Source organism: Oreochromis niloticus, linkage group LG6 (assembly GCF_001858045.2).
Source record: "Oreochromis niloticus isolate F11D_XX linkage group LG6, O_niloticus_UMD_NMBU, whole genome shotgun sequence".
NCBI classification, from domain to species: Eukaryota; Metazoa; Chordata; class Actinopteri; order Cichliformes; family Cichlidae; genus Oreochromis; species Oreochromis niloticus.
This window is the reverse complement of record NC_031971.2, coordinates 40,002,777-40,018,801: the sequence shown is the minus strand read 5'-3', so window position 1 is coordinate 40,018,801 and position 16,025 is coordinate 40,002,777. Positions and strand designations below refer to the sequence as shown.

The following is a 16,025-nucleotide window of genomic DNA, read 5'->3' as shown; positions in this document are numbered from 1 at the left end:
ATTTCCCTTGTGACACATCAGCCATTGGAGAATGAGGTCAGGGCTTTTCTCATGTGTAGCATCTCACAATGAGTGAGACGTCCGACGAGTCTCAGTAGTGGAACTATACCTCTTGATTTACGCAGTGTGTGGATGAGGCGTGTAACACACGCTTGTTTGTGGTGAATTTTCCAAGTAGTATCTCTGTTCTCGCTCAGACGTCTGACAGTCTTTGTACTTGGTAGCTGACAGCGCTAACATCAATTTACAGTTAGAAAACCTTTCAATATTTAATAACCAGCAACTGTCTTTACTTGATATCTAGTCTTGTTTGGAAAAAACATTTCCACAGTGAAAGTTGTACTGCTATCAGAGATATAACCTCCCCCGTCTGCTGGGTATCCTTCTAAAACACTGCCCATATGTCCTTCTTGGATTCGAAGGAAAGTATATTTACAAGACATTTTGTATATTATCCTGTTATCAGAAGGAAACGAAACAAAGAAAATATTATCTCTTCTCTATAAAGACAGGAAAAACCTAATCTGCCACAAGATTCGGCTGCCATAGGAGACTTTAACTCTTGCTCTGGAGACTGAGCCTACTCAGTAAAACTAACACACACAAGGTGTATGCAAACAGCCTGAAGCTGGTGGCTGGGGGACTTGAACTGACCGTCCAATTAATTGTAAATCAAATGTAATAAAATTGTGGATCTTCTTTCTAATGATCTCGGTGATATTTCTGACTTTGTAAGCAACACTCTGGAGTGTTTAAGGAGCAGGTTTTTTGCCATCTTACTGGGACCATTTTGGATGGTGGAAATCTTCTGTGATACATCTCTGCCTGGTAATGTCTGCAGTCTGTGTATGAAAACTCCTTTTGACATCACTGTTGAGTTCTGAACATCACCAATCAGACTTTCAAACCCAAGACTTCAACAGAAAACTTCAGCTTGGTATTAAGCTACTTTCCAAGTTTCTTAGAAGATTTTCAAGCTTCTGCTGCTGGGAAGAAGCTCGCTACAAGCTTTTCAGAAGTCTTTAAAGCCAGCAGGAGGTTAGTGTTTGATGCTAAAACAGATCTGAGATGAAGTACTCTTCCACCAAAGTCAAAATAGATGCATCAGACTGGTTTGGAACAGGTCGTGTTGTCTGTGGCTCTTGTAAAATGAGACATAAAAGACTAATAATCACGGTTATTGGTAAATCTGAGCATAGTCGTGGAACATGAGAAAAAAGCACAGAAGTGAAGTGTGCGGGGCAGGTGGGAGAGAAGAATGATGAATTAAGTGACTTCGCTGAATTGTACAGGAAGTGACGAGAGCTCAAATGCTCACTGATGACTGCGTCTTTGACCACTGAGGCACTTAGATATAAATATCCCTCTGAGATGTTGACATAGATTTTCCTCAGGTCATGGTCCATTTCAGTTATTTGCTATGCTGGGCTCATTGAAGCATGTGTTCTGTGCGAGCACTGCAAGCGGCTAACATGCCATGGCTTTAGCTGAAGCAATTAACCTTGCTGCTCTCATTTGACATGTGACCCAGCATGTCACGAGATGTGCACGCTCAGTTTCATAATATCCAGTGGACCCTAGGAGCTAACGCTGCCTACCCAAGACATATATTTTCTAAGTCTCCTATAACTGCAGCATAAGCTGAAGGCACGCAGAATCAGTTTTTCCCTGTTTAGACAACCATGATGAACTCCCGGTCCGTATGCACTCAGTCAGTGGAAGTGACAGACTGCGGGGAGTGACACATTGCTACGAAAAGCCTATTAAATAACATAAAAACAGCAAGTTCAAACCAGATCAGCAGCCTGCGGGTGGTGTGGCAGGACGGCTGCACTCATCACTGTCTGGGAGCCGAGGTGTCTCGACAAGGTGCGCGTTTCACTGACGCGGGGCTGAGGCAAACATGACAGAACCACATCTCCCCCTGTTGAGGGAAAAGTATACTGCTTGTCAAAACTCTGCATGCGATGCCACACACTTTGGCTGATGCAGGTGGAGCTGGATGGTTGTTGTGTTTGGTTCACAGAAACAAACCCAGTGAGATAAGTCATGCACTTACTGGCAACGCAGTTAGGTGAATGCAATCAAATACAACATGTCAGCCATAAATCCTGCTTTTAATAAAGATTCATTTACACTTAGCTGAAAGAGGAGATTTTACTTTGTTGATTAGTGAGGTTGTAGTAGCTGGGGATGGTAAAATACTGCATTGTATTACAAGAAATAGCATTTGTGATATTTTGCCTTCCTCTCATATGTTTATGTGGTATAAATAGAGTTCATGGCAATGCATTTACTTGTTTAAAGAAGTGGATATTTACAATAATGTAGTAACGCATGTGTATATTCTCATATGGATTACCTGATTAAACAGTCATTCACTCAGGTGAGTTGTCTACTTGTTAATGGATAGACTAGAATAGAAACAGCAATATTCAGCTATTTTAAATTGAGATTAGCAGGGAGATAGAACGCTGTCAGAATCATGGTGTGACTCGTCTGCTAACATACAAAGCACCACTGCACATGACTGAAGGTGACACTACGGTCCAGTTCCACTGCACTTCCACAGACTTAATGTGCTACAAAATCAGATATGCAGCACATTAAGCCAACAACAGGTTCCTGCCAGGAACTCAGTGGGTAGCTCCATAGCTCATTTTCCATAGGATTTGGTTAATCCTTTAGGGTCTATTTCTTATGTAAGGAATAATGACATCTTGAAATTCTACATTTGCGTGCAGGTGAAGTGACCTTTGAGCAAAAGAGTTTGAGGCCCATCATTGTTGGGGTAGAGTGAGCTCTGCAGATTTTTCTCATATGCAATAAGCATCTCGTGGACTTATCAAATACACTTGCGTGCTGTCTCATTGTGTCTGTTTCTGTCATCGAGGGACTCACTTTGAATTCCTTTGGACTTCAATGCAAATTTAAAAATTACACTAAAGGGGTGCCTAGTGTGTGGCAATGTGAAGCCAACCGTGTGTCATGATGTGACAAGCTGGAAAGTGGGATTTGGCCTGTCAGTTTTGACACATGAAATAACTCATTCAACCTGTGCAAGCAGGTTCCGGTCAGCTGACACGGAGCCACTTTACTTTCAGAGTGTCAAATTTAAATTGAGACAAGGCAAAAAAAAATAGTACAACGCAATTATACAATGCAAGAAAAACATAAATTGTGACAAAACAATCATATTTTGTAGCTGCTATTAAATGCAACAGTGGATTCTGCAACACATGCCCTCACAAGTATAAACTTACACCCTATTCACAAACCCAAATCACACTGCCTGCACCTCTGATGGGGATTTTAATGAAACATTGTCTGTTTGCATTGTTTACACCACCAGTCACGTCCCGACGGGAAACAAAAGCAGGCTGAATAAAGTGCTTCAAATGAAAGACGTGTGTGTGTGTGTGTGTGTGTGTGTGTGTGTGTGTGTGGGCGTGTGTGCGTGTCCTGGAACAGTGACAGGAATTAATGGCAGAAGCCTCTGAGGAATTCCAAGTTCATCAGTCGGTGTTCTGTGCAGTCCAGTAATCTACCGAGTAAGTCTGTTGAGCTCCAGATTTAACTCGCTGAGTTTCATTTGAAGAAGACCATTAAGATAAGCCTGCTTCGAGCCTCGGTACTGTATGCTAATGTTCTTGGGTGGAGGTCAAAACCTAAGACAGACTAAGCGTGGTCTGTATAACCTACACATGCATGTGATTACACACTGAGTGCTGCATGTCCGTGTCATAAGACGCTTCATGCATGTGCAGCATACGTGTACTTGTGCTCACACACACGTTTATGCAAATCAGCCCGTGGTGACACAATAGCGGTGCTGCTTCTCGTTCGTAGCCAATTGCAAATTCTCCTGCAAGCTATATTTTATTGTCAGCTCCTATTTGTGCTAAGGCCAGGGGACAAATATGCCCTTTGCAGTCAAAACAAAAGATCCTTCAGAGCCAAAACAAAAGATGCAGAGAAAACCTCAGCTATGAATTAAGGAGTGATCAGCAGAATGCAAATGTTCGGCTGATACAGTGTGCTTGGGCTGCATTTCCATATCAAACAACATGATCAATTCTTTAACCTTGTCTGAATGCTAAATTTGTTGTGTGCGTATCTGCAATAGTTTAATCTGATGAAAACTTGAATGGAGCTCAGTGGAAGCAAATCATTTATTAAACACGTGTACGGTTCACAGTTTGTGCGCCGTACGTGTGTATTCCTGAATACGTCTACAACGCTTTTGCTATAAATCTTTCATATGCAGGAGCTATTGTGTCAGTTATCTGTGGAAAAAAACACATGTAAAAATGTGCAAACAAACTCCAGAGACTGAGAGTGTGAGTGTGCGTGCGTGAGCAGTATTGACTGCCGCCTTTCAACATAACAAGGTTAGGCACAAAGACGCCGCTCCCTCCTTTTCAGCAGCAGTGAGCCGTGCTTTCCCGCTGGGACTCCCCCCTCTTTAATCAAATCAAGCATTTCCAATAGCAATTAATATTAGAGCATGCAAATTGCCCAGGAGAACAGCGTTCCCTCGATGGACTCCCAGGCTTCAGCTCTATCTGTCCTCTCTGTGCCCCCTGTCCTCAGGGGACAGTGGAAGTGGAAGGCTGTCTTGTTAGCTGTGGCCTTTCTCTGTAGCTTTGCTTTCACCATAAATAGAAGCTGCACGGTCCCTGCTGTCCACGCTGCCCTTCACTGCTAAAACGACTGCTAAAATCTTCATGGGACTCATGCAACAAAATCTGGCATTAACTGGACCTTAAATTCAGGCTGGTCTAAAAACAAATCTTTAACCACTAAAAACCGTGCATCCAATATCCAGTTACCATTATATTTACCTCTATGTAATTTTTTTTAAACATTACTAGTCCCTTTACAGTTTGTCCTCACCAGGTCGGTTGAGTTCATAGTTCATATTAGTAAATGAAAAACACAAAGGCTGTGAGTAAGCAGTGCGTGTAAGTACATCCCAGCTGTGTCTAAAATGAGCACAGAAATTCTAGATATACTGAACTGACATTTATTGAAGTAACATAGAGAAAAAAATGTCACTATACTCATTTCAGAAATACTGTGAAAAAGAATTTCATTTTCACAGTATTTTCATTCCATTTACTGTTTAAGGTGCCTGGATGGAAAGGCACATATTCCAATGTACTGACAGGACGTATAGAACAGCAGCAGAACCTCAGTGGGAGCTAAACTATCAAGGTAAAATGCATAGACGGTAAGATGCAGGCAACTTTATGAAACTCTGCAAACTACTGTATATGACTGCATAGCATTTCTCCAGCTGCTGTGACGTCTCCCAACAGTAAAAATGGATGTTCAGGTTCTTAATGCATCCACTAACATGTTTGTTAAAGGGGACCTGCAGGCTCCTGTGACAGATTTCTGTGGATTTGTCACTGTAAGCAATGTTTCACTTGGGTGATTGTTTATCAGCCGATTCAATGGTCCTTATCTATCCCACACATATAACCCGTAGGTGGCCTCATCTGTCTGTTGTTAGTTGTTAAAACCACATTCATTAATGAATGTTTCACTCTTCTTAATGAACTTGAACTTCCATTCAGCAGGCCAAAGTTACGACTTGTAAGTTTTTGCAGCATATTCGCTTTGTACCCTACACAGAACACCGATCATTGCGACAAGTAACCAAAGCATTAGACAACACTTGCAGTCCAGCCACTCTGGACAGCCCTAGTTGTACCTGCTATTCTGTAGTCAACTTAAAATTGTTTTTGAAAAGTAAAGTTTGTCGGTGATACAGAAGAACAGACAAATATTTTTCTAAGCTGAAGTAACAGGCTGTCAGTTTGTTTCAGCAAAGCAAAAGTGTACACTTGGACAGACACACACACACACACACACACACACACACAATGCATGCACTCACGTAACCCTGAGCTAAAGTAACAGGCTGTCCTCTGCCTGCCCTTCCCTCTCAGACTCTCCCTCTTGGAGCAATTATGTCCGTTTCCTGCAGCGCTCGGGTCCTCGTCATTAAGTTCAGTCTTTAATTGAGTATGACGTCACGGGCCTTTGAATCTGACACTATGAGGTGTGTCCAGAGAAATATTTCAGGACATTAAACTGACTCTGTGTTCATTGTAAGCAGAAGGGATCTACCAGTCGATCAGCGAAACATCCAGGTTACAGCTGTTCACAAGTATTTTGATTTAAATATTTTAAAGGAGAAGTTCAGTGCTAAAACATTCTGATCTATTCAGACATTTGAGCTGATTTTAAATGTAGAGAATATAGAAATGCACCACTCAGCATTTAGTGAGGATTTCATCAGGAAACTCCAACTCCACCCAATCGACGCAGACCTTATTAGATGACCCTGGTGCAACACTCATCAACATAATAAGGTGGAACACATTATTCACGAAGTACAAAGTAGCTTAAAAAAAGTTCAAATCCCTTATACTTAGTTTCAAATTCAAATCTTCACTTTTATGAGGCAGGCAGCTCAGGTGTATGAATGGTTACTTGGATACTTTGGTTACTGACTGCAGACTGGGTTTATATTGAAATCACATAAAATCTACAAAAATATTTACACCTGAATTTATGACTGTACAAGGCTGTACGATGACGGAAATGTGTGTTGCAACATTTGGTCAATATGTCATCATTGTGAAAAAACATTGTGCTAATGCAGTAATGACGACTATTATGAACTCATGAGCTTCAATGTGTCTGTTTGACCCCGTTCTTAGAAGACTGTTCAAATATGTCTTCTCTTTTGAAATCACATTAATTTATCTCTGTTAATAGATTATATACCACAGACCTTTAATTTGATTCTTTAATGTAAACCCATTACTTAAAAACAACCTTTCAGTGATCCTGTTGAATCCAGGATCCTTCTTCTTACATACAGTCTTGAATAAACACACCCCTCAAAGAGCTAGTACCATATTCCTCCAATAGAACATTTTGCTCTCAATCTTGGGGTTTCTAGAGTTTCTAAAGGTAGTATGGAAACGTTCATCTATCATTGTCTTCTCCTATGGAACCAGCTTCAAGTTTGGATTTGGAGACTTACGGCCTCTTACACCAGGTGTGTTTAACACTATTGCATGTAATTATGTTCTTCTCTTCCCCCTCAACCTCCAACAGGTAGATGGGTGCTCCTCCATGAGTATAGTTCTGCTGGAGACATCCCTCTGTTAAAGGAGAGTTATTCCTTCCCACTGTTGGCAAGTGCTGGTCACGGGGGGGGGGGGGGGGGGGGGGGGTCATGTGATTATTGGAGTTTTGCCTCTAATGTTGTAACATATTGCAGAGACAGCTTTAAGGGGTCTGTTGTTGGGCACTGGTGCTATATAAATGAAAAATTAAATAAAAATAAAAAATGTTTTGGTGTACAATAAAAACTGGGAGACTGCTGAACTTGATGCAATCTGCTGATGGCTTTACAAGGAAAGACGCCTACCTCTGGAGAGTCATGTGACCATGCACAGCGCACGCTCCATTGCTTAAACAGAGGCTGTTCACTCTTTATTATAGGTTTGGAGCATAAGCAGACTGCACACACACTGAGAGTAGGTTGTCACATTTACAACAACACATCAGAGGCATTTCCTGGATTCTTTTAAATAAGGACGGTTCAAAGGGGGACTAAGAACAAAGCAGCTGATCCACATAAAATCAGAACATTTGATCAGAGCTGAAGAATGTGTAGAAACTAAGTATGGGACATGCTGGCTAAGCAACGCTGTGCTTTCATGTGATGTTATTACATGAAAATTGGCTTCTTCAACAGTGGCTGTGACTTTTTTTTTAACTTATAATCCCACTAAGATGTACTTATGCAGCATCATAAAGATTATATTTTTACATTAAATGTTAATATTACTGTAATAGAACCCACCTTGTTTTCAGGCTGTGCCTGATGTACCTGATGCCTGATGTTTTCATTGATACCAGCTGTTATGTCCTGACGTCATGGCTCCCCTGCTTCCAGTGTATGCACAAATATCATGGAGCCAATTATACAGTATATTACTGCAGGTGAGAATAGCAACAATTTATAATTTGTAGTCCTGGCTCACACAGAGTTGCTGACTTCTCTTTCCATAACTCGTGTTTACAAAAGTCAAAGTATCTGCAATACCTGAACCAACATGTTTCCTCACTGATGAACAGCGTGACATGAGGATAAAAACCCAGGAAATGGTGTTAAAGTGGACTTGAAGATTATTTTGGTTTGAAAACTTTTTTTTTCTTTTTGCAGCTTTAAATTAGCGTAGTCAGGCAGTTCCACCCTCGTTACACTTTAACATTTTATGTAATCCTCTAGCTATTAACTCTTACCAAAAGCCTCCCCTGGCCTTTCTCGAAGTCCCCTTCACAGTAAATCTGCAGTAATGCCAGCCTGTATTGGCAGCTGTGTCCCAGGGGGGCACCGCGGCGCACTACCTTGAGATGTCAGCAGAGCCAGCCATGTGCTGGAATTGATCTCTTGGTAATCTTCTCTCTCCCCTGGGCACCCCAGCCTCCTCTGGCAAAGAACGATTAAAGAGTGCCTCGACCACACCAACGCTGCCCTTACATCTTCCCTCCTCCTCCGTTCCCAGCCACTTTGTCTGGACCTCCCCCTCGACTCATGCGCATCAGTGATGACACGTTCCTGTGGCCTGTCTCTCTTTTGTTAAGGACGACGAAAGCCTTTGGATATGTGCATCATTTGAACTATGAGTAACGCACTCATCATCATTGTTATTCAGATCATAGATGCTCCTCGACTCCCGCAGCTCTGATAAGTACTGTGTACTGGCAGCAATGCTATGGTACAGTCAAACAATGATTCTTTATAAGCTTTGCTTTTTGCTGTTGCCACCATCATTATCACCAGCACCGCTCCAACCACAGCTATTTTGGGAAGCGCATAAATAAGCGTAAGAGAGCCGGCAATAATTACTCCCATCCTTTATGCACAATCGCTCACTTCAGCATCATTATATTCTGCACTGGAACGTTAAGGTTACATCCATGCTGAAATTAACATCCTCATCTTTAATGACTCTCTTCCTCATTTATGAGAGTATCCTGTGCTTGACAAACTGGTCTAAATTACCCTCAGCAGAGGAGTGAAGGAGGAGCACCCGGATTTTTTTTAGAGTGAAATTACTGTCAAGTTTCTCTCAAGTAAGTTTTCTGTATAATAAGGAAAATACTAATCGTCTTATTAAAAGTGGCTGAGACTTTAAAGTATTTAGATTTTCTTACACTGGGTTTTGTTGCCGATAAGAACATAATTATTATTTTACTTTTTTCAAATTTTTATGTTTTCTGAATGTTATTACTGACAGTTATTGATTTTTAACTATTTCAATTCAGGGATGTAGGTGCTGGAGCTCATCCTAGCAGTCATAGGGTGAGTGGTGGGGTACGCCCTGAACACGTTGCCAGCCTATCACAGGGTAAAATAATCCTACTGTCATTTTTTAAAATTCATTATATCATCATGTTGCATTTTTTTACATCTTAAAGCCTTTTTTTCTAATATGCCACCATTGCTGTCATGTTAAATTGGAAATAATTACAAAGTCTTTCAAAAGCCCATAAAGAAGCTGAGTAGTGCAACAAGTTCTAAATCACTTCAACTGATCCAGTTTCCAACAAAATAGTCATGTAGACCAAAAGTTAGCCAGGTTTCACAATGAGCTCACCCGAAACCCTGGCTGATTGTGACCCACACCCATTTTCACACCTTGGCTCATGTGATTAGGTAGAGGATCATCAGGGGGTCCTTTGTCCCTCTTTGGGGGAAACGGGTGTGGGTCACAATCAGCCAGGGTTTCGGGTGAGCTCATTGTGAAACCTGGCCCCACCCTATCATGTGATTTCCTGAGGTCAGATGGCCCAGGATGTGAGTGGGCGTTAAGGCGTCTGGGAAGGATCTCAAAACTGGATTATAGATGGCAGACAGTTGGTGTCTGCCATCATCAGGGGGTCCTTTGTCCCTCTTTGGGGGGAAGCTCCCACTGGGTTTAAATCTCGGACTCTCCACCATTCGACCCTTAGAACTGAAGAAGCTTCTCGGATGAGAGGTGAAACGTCTTCAAGCAACTTAAAGAAGTCCAGACGCTTTTCTTTGCAAACTCCTTTGACTACGATGACCTGGATGACTGAGAACCTTCACAGACATTGAGATAGTTCAATTCAGTTTTATCTGTACAGCTCCAAAACACAACAACAGTCGCCTCAAGGCGCTTTATATTGTAAGGTAGACCCTACAATAATGCATACAGAGAAAAAACCCAACAATCATATGACCCCTATGAGCAAGCACTTTGGTGACAGTGGGAAGGAAAAACTCCCTTTTAACAGGAAGAAACCTCCGGCAGAACCAGGCTCAGGGAGGGGCGGGCCAATTTTCATAAAGAAGGAAAAAATCATCACCAATCATCATCATCATCATCATCTCTGTGTTATTGTAGGGTCTAGCCACAATCACTTGGTGGCGAGTACAGCAGTCTTAACCACCATGCCAAAAACCTTTAGTTTTCGTGTTCAGTAACTGAAATGTGCTCTACTGGGCAAAGAACAGATGACTGACTTGGCCACTGAAGAACATCCCATTTCTTTGCGTTAAGAAACTGTTGGCTTTCTTTTGCAGTTTATTTTGGGTCTTTATCCATTCTCAGTTTTGCAGAATTTACCAAAAGTAAAAAACACTCATGAGCAGATGCGACATGCTTTGGATCATGAGCTCTTTATCTCCTTCTCAATGTTTTTTTCTTGCCATCATTGTGGTACATATTAATCTTGAGTTCTTGAATTCATCTGACAAAAACTATATAAATAAAAATCAATCAGAGGTCTGTAGGCTCTTTTAAAAGTTTTCTGACGAAGGCTAATCTGCCCTTGTTCTTGAATGTAATCAGTGGTTTGCACCTTGTTCTAAACTTTTATTTAACCATACTTCCTTTCATGAACGTGTCTCTTTATTGTAGACTTTGACATTCATACGCCTACCTCCAAGTCAAGTGTATTCTTCAGTCACTTAGATGTTGTGAAGTTGTTTTTCTTTAGCACGGAAACAATACAGCAATCATCCACTTGAGTCGTCTTCTGTGACCTTTCAGGCCTTTTGATGTTGCTGATCTGGTCAGTGCATCCTTCCCTTTAACAATGGCCACAAGCAGAGGGATATGTCTTGATTAGACTCCGATAACTCATCATCCCAGTAATGAATTCACAACAGGACCCCTCAGAGACTAGACTTTGGTGAAGATGGAGGCTCAGATGTGTTCTGAGTGACTGGGGGGGGGGGCAGAGACAGACTGACAGTCAGAATGACAGAGGTACATTGAGATGTAAAGCACACAGGATGTAGGCTGATTGGCTCACTGAAGGTAGGGAAGAAAATGATTGGACTATCATAATGATGTCAGTATTGAAAGTGGAAGTGATGTAAAAAACAGACCAACAGTCAAAAATGAAGAAAAGCAAGCAGATGAGTACTTAAAGATCATCATTACTGAAGATATAACCTTAGTTTCATTACTCGGAATCCTCTTAATTTGTCATGGAATAACGAAGGAACCGGCCACACCTGGCCATGAAACTACTTTTCAGTCGATTTTCCAATAACTTCTGAGCCTCTGAATATGTGGAATGTTGATTGCAATGTTTTGGTTAAACCTCTTTAGTTAAAGCTGAAAGTCTGCAGATTGGATTCAAAATCCAGCGCAGTGGGGTAGAGAGAAAATTCACTGTCCACATACTTATGGACTGAACTATATAAACACTTCAAAGTGGATGGAGTCTGTTTTACAAAGAATCACTGTCAGATATTAGTGGCAAAAATATGAATGTGAATGTAGTGAGACAGTGAAACACTGGAAATATTAAAGTGTACTGCACCGGAGTTGGAAATCTCACTTGGATCAAATCCAGCCTAACCAAGTAGAAACAGCACTTATTTATCTTCATGGAGGAGGCTTCGTACTGGAGCCAGGTAATGAGCTCAACACTTTTTGGAACATTGTCCTATCATTCCATGCTGGGATAACTTGGGCAATCAAGTATGAAAAAGCCCGTGGCATCCATGCATGCTGATAATTTCATTTAGAATGAAAGATTTAAAGCCATTAAATTCAAAATGTCTCCGACTCGTGAACCCGGTGTATTTACGGTATGTGTGCAGAAGAAAGAACCAACACGTGCTTGTCTTGTTTTCTTTATAGGTTGATTATTACTTTTGCAAATACATAGTATTTCTTTACAAATATTGTAAGAAAATGAGAACACAGTTAACAGACTTCTTTCCATTTAATAAATATGATTGTAAATGCATAAAACAATTACACACAGCACAGTTGAGGTCGAACAAAAACACTGGAACACCTTACCGTCTGTTCTTATACAAAAGCTGTACAGTAGTAAAACTCTTTTTTTTAATCATTATTATTATTTCTCTACAAAAATAATAATCTTGCTAATTCTGCAGGGCGGAGGAGATGGGGAGAAGGAGAGAGAGAGCTCAGAGTTAGGCTACAACTTGATTTTCCGCACCCTTGGGTCCTGTCACATCACAGCTCGCCCTAACCAGGAGGCCAGAGATCCACCTTGTTAACATGGCTTCCAGGCTGTTCGACCTGTCTTTCTCCCTGTGAAACTCACAGGCAGGAGGTGCTGTTATTATGACGGCCTTGCTGATCTTGTCGGGTCAGAGTCATTTCCTGTTCCCTGGAGCTAAGGTTCAGATTAGAGCCCTGCTGTTTCTGAGCACAGGCCTGTGGTTACAGGCTGCTGTAAAGTATCTCCCTCAAGCTATGCAAAACCAGAGCCAGACAGAGAGATGGATATTAATGCTCTCAAACACAAACTAAGTAATTCGTAAGTAATCCCAGCACACCTACGTTACATTCTTTACATTGAAACACTAGTAAGATACTCTTTCAGGGGGGCGATGATGCTCATTTTCAGCTCCACAGCTTTAATCTTGGACTCTACTAGAGTAGCTTTGCATGAGTTGGTGTTAAATAATACTTTTTTATTGGACCCTGGGTTTACCTTCCATCTGAAACAAGCTGATTTGGCACCATTCGCCCTGTCTTTAAGACAACTTCTGATTATGAAGAGTTGAATGTCAGGTAGATGGGTCTTCTGCACTTACAGCCATAGATTTGCACCTGAAATGACCATAATGGGGATGTCTGCACTCACTGAGCCAAGATTAGAAAACGTATGAAACTGAGCAGTCTGAGCTTTTAGCTAACAAAGATTACTTATACATATTCTGACCGCTTTCTTTGAAACCTTGGCCATGTCTGAATAAGCAAACACCAAAAAAGGCCCCTCAAAATGTCTTAATATATTGAAACACTGCATTTACAAAACCCCAATCACCAGTTTGTAAAACTACCCATGTACACTGTGCACAACTCCATAAACCGAGCTCATGGCTGAGTACAAACACACAGAGCCACAAGACAGATGAAGATGTAAGCTGACTTGTTCCCCAAATCATGTTTGCATGCAGCTCTGAAATATAAACACTTCCTCTTGAACAGACCTACGACAACTGAAAATATCACTGGTGTTTGTCTGTGCACTTTTCAGTTTCAGGGCAGGACACACTGGCTGCATACCAACACATTCATGGCCCGATGTCTGCATGCATCATTTCCCTGTTAAGTATATGGATTCAAACACTTCAAGTGCGATAGGGTGCCAATAAGTGTGACATGGATCTCAAAACACATGCAGATGTAGCCCACGGCCACTCGAAAATCCAGAGGCACCCAGCAATGCAAAGAAAGGAGGGTGAGGAATATTCACATCTTCAGACATGTGATAGCATCAACCTGGCTATAACCCTGTGTGCTTGAATTACAGCACTGTCTGTAACTCTTCCATTCAACAGCTACAGATAAAGCTGATGATTACAGCCAATTACTTTCAAGTTTTCTGTGCTAAAAAACTATCAGCACTTGAACACCACTAACCAATTTTGCTCCAGTATCGGAGCACAACAACAACCTGTGCTGCAAAACTACCTGCTGCTTTTACAATTTGCATAAGTTGGTGACAGAACCCTTGATTCATATCTGTTTGCACATGTAACCTTAACACCTCATTACACGAAGAACCCCAGAGTTCTGAACAGATAGACCTTTACAAGGGCAAATTATCCCGACTTATATAATGGCTCACTTACACTCGAGTAAAAATAGGATGGCACCCTCCCTGCGACTAAGAAAAATCAGTGCTTTCCTGCTGATTCCACTTTTGGAAAGTCGCTGCGATGACCATCTTTGCCCAGAGGCCGAACAAGGAACACCCACAACCTCTGGTGAGCCATTGGCAATCTGCAAATAATTGTTTTTGGAAAATATTAGTGCCTCAGTCAACAGCATGGAGATTTGGACCAAAATTGGAATCGTCCAATCATTAGCTGTTCATCAGTTTCCCCAGTCACTCAATTTACAGTCAAATGAAACGATGCTGCACAGTTTACATCCCATAACTCTGAATTTTGGCACATTTGCAGGAAAGATGATGCAAAGCTAACAGAAGCAACTTCCTCTGTGCTGTATTTCTCCATCCCGCCGAAGTAAAAAAGAGAAAAGAACATCTTAAAAGTTGCCTCAGAAGATATGAAAGGCATCAATCAGGCATTTACATCTGTCAGATTTCACACACACAGAGTACCAGAGGGCTTGACAGTCCTCTGAGGCTAACCATCCATGTAGCCTGGTAGCATCTGCGCTCTACTTCTCCTGCTCCTACAGCATGAAATAATGAGCTGGGATGAAGACGGGTGCTACTTCAGAGCAGGTTGGGATATTACCCTAAATGTGTAACCAACCTTAGCCAGCCTTGAGCTTGACAGGCCACATTAAGTATTCAAGAAGTCAACCTCTTCTTATTCTGTCCAATAGAACGCCCTTAATGCGTCGTGTCCGCTAAAAGCCGTCTTCAATCTCTCTCAACCTCTCTCTGTCTGTCTCTCTCTTTCTCACTGCCATGCTCTTTGGATTCTCCCACAAAGTAGCTGTATCCCATTCCAAGTGCCACCTTAAATCTGACCCGCGATAAGTTGTTCTCTGCATCTTGTAGTAGCTCCTAGACTGTGGCCATGAATGACCTTTCTTTGTGGGATCATTGCCAGGTCATCATCTGTTGTATCTTGTAAAGGTCTAAAAGGTCCGGTGATATTTGGAGGTCACCCGCAGATGGATGGTGCCTCAGCCATCAAGTGATGTTCTGAAGCACAAAACATTTTACAAACTGGCGTGTATCATAAATAGTACCAGAAGCATTAGATTAACAGCAAGGTTTAAATTATTCCAGAGATTCACACCCTGTTGTTGTTCGGTTGTTAATAAATTAAAATTGGGAAAAAAATTAATACTTTTGTAGAAAATGTGTATTGTGCCATAAATCAGCTTTCTGAGAGACAATGGACCAAAAGCTTTGAGGTGCCCTATTCATATTTTATAACAGCATCTCTTTTTAGTATGACATTTGTTATTAAAATACACAAATTATTTCTAACATAGACATTCATGATTTACAAAATAAATGTGTAATTCACTTCAATAACATACTTCATGTATATTCATGAATAAATAATACACTACTGCTGTTAACTTCATAGAACAGCAAACCAATCTCAGATGTGTAACCAAATCCAAAACACTGCTGCTTGTTACACATTCCCTCCTCTCCGGTTCACGCTGCCAATCCTTCTCCATTATGGATGCGACTCGTATAAATAAACGGGACTTTTTTCTAAATGTTTAATTTATCGGAGACGTGTTAAAATAAATTGAAAACCTGTACACAGTTTCTTCTGGTTTGAACAGAGCACAGTATGTGTCAGCGGGGTCCAACATGCACAGGTATAAAGCTCAAAACCATTGTGTCCCAAATGGTAAAAAATATCCATGACAGAGCTGGAACAGTAATCCAGTCCAGAGTTTAGACGATGTACGTGGGGAGTTCTGTGGAAAATTTCACATGTACATGAGGTTTCATACATCCTGATG

At 41.3% G+C, this 16,025-nt stretch overlaps 1 protein-coding gene across 6 annotated transcripts in view; it reads right to left on the bottom strand.

Annotated features, from left to right (window-relative positions):
• Positions 1–12,194: 12,194 nt before the first annotated feature.
• Positions 12,195–16,025, bottom strand: part of sorcs1 (sortilin-related VPS10 domain containing receptor 1) — a 172,485-nt gene continuing 168,654 nt past the window's right edge. For all 6 annotated transcript variants that reach the window (XR_002062292.2, XM_013277139.3, XM_019359484.2 and 3 more), the window contains one exon: positions 12,195–16,019. Coding sequence is in view for 4 of the 6 variants with exons in the window: in XM_019359484.2 (XP_019215029.1) it covers positions 15,958–16,019 (62 nt within the window). In the remaining 2 variants the exon portion in view is untranslated. The remainder of the gene's footprint in view (positions 16,020–16,025) is intronic.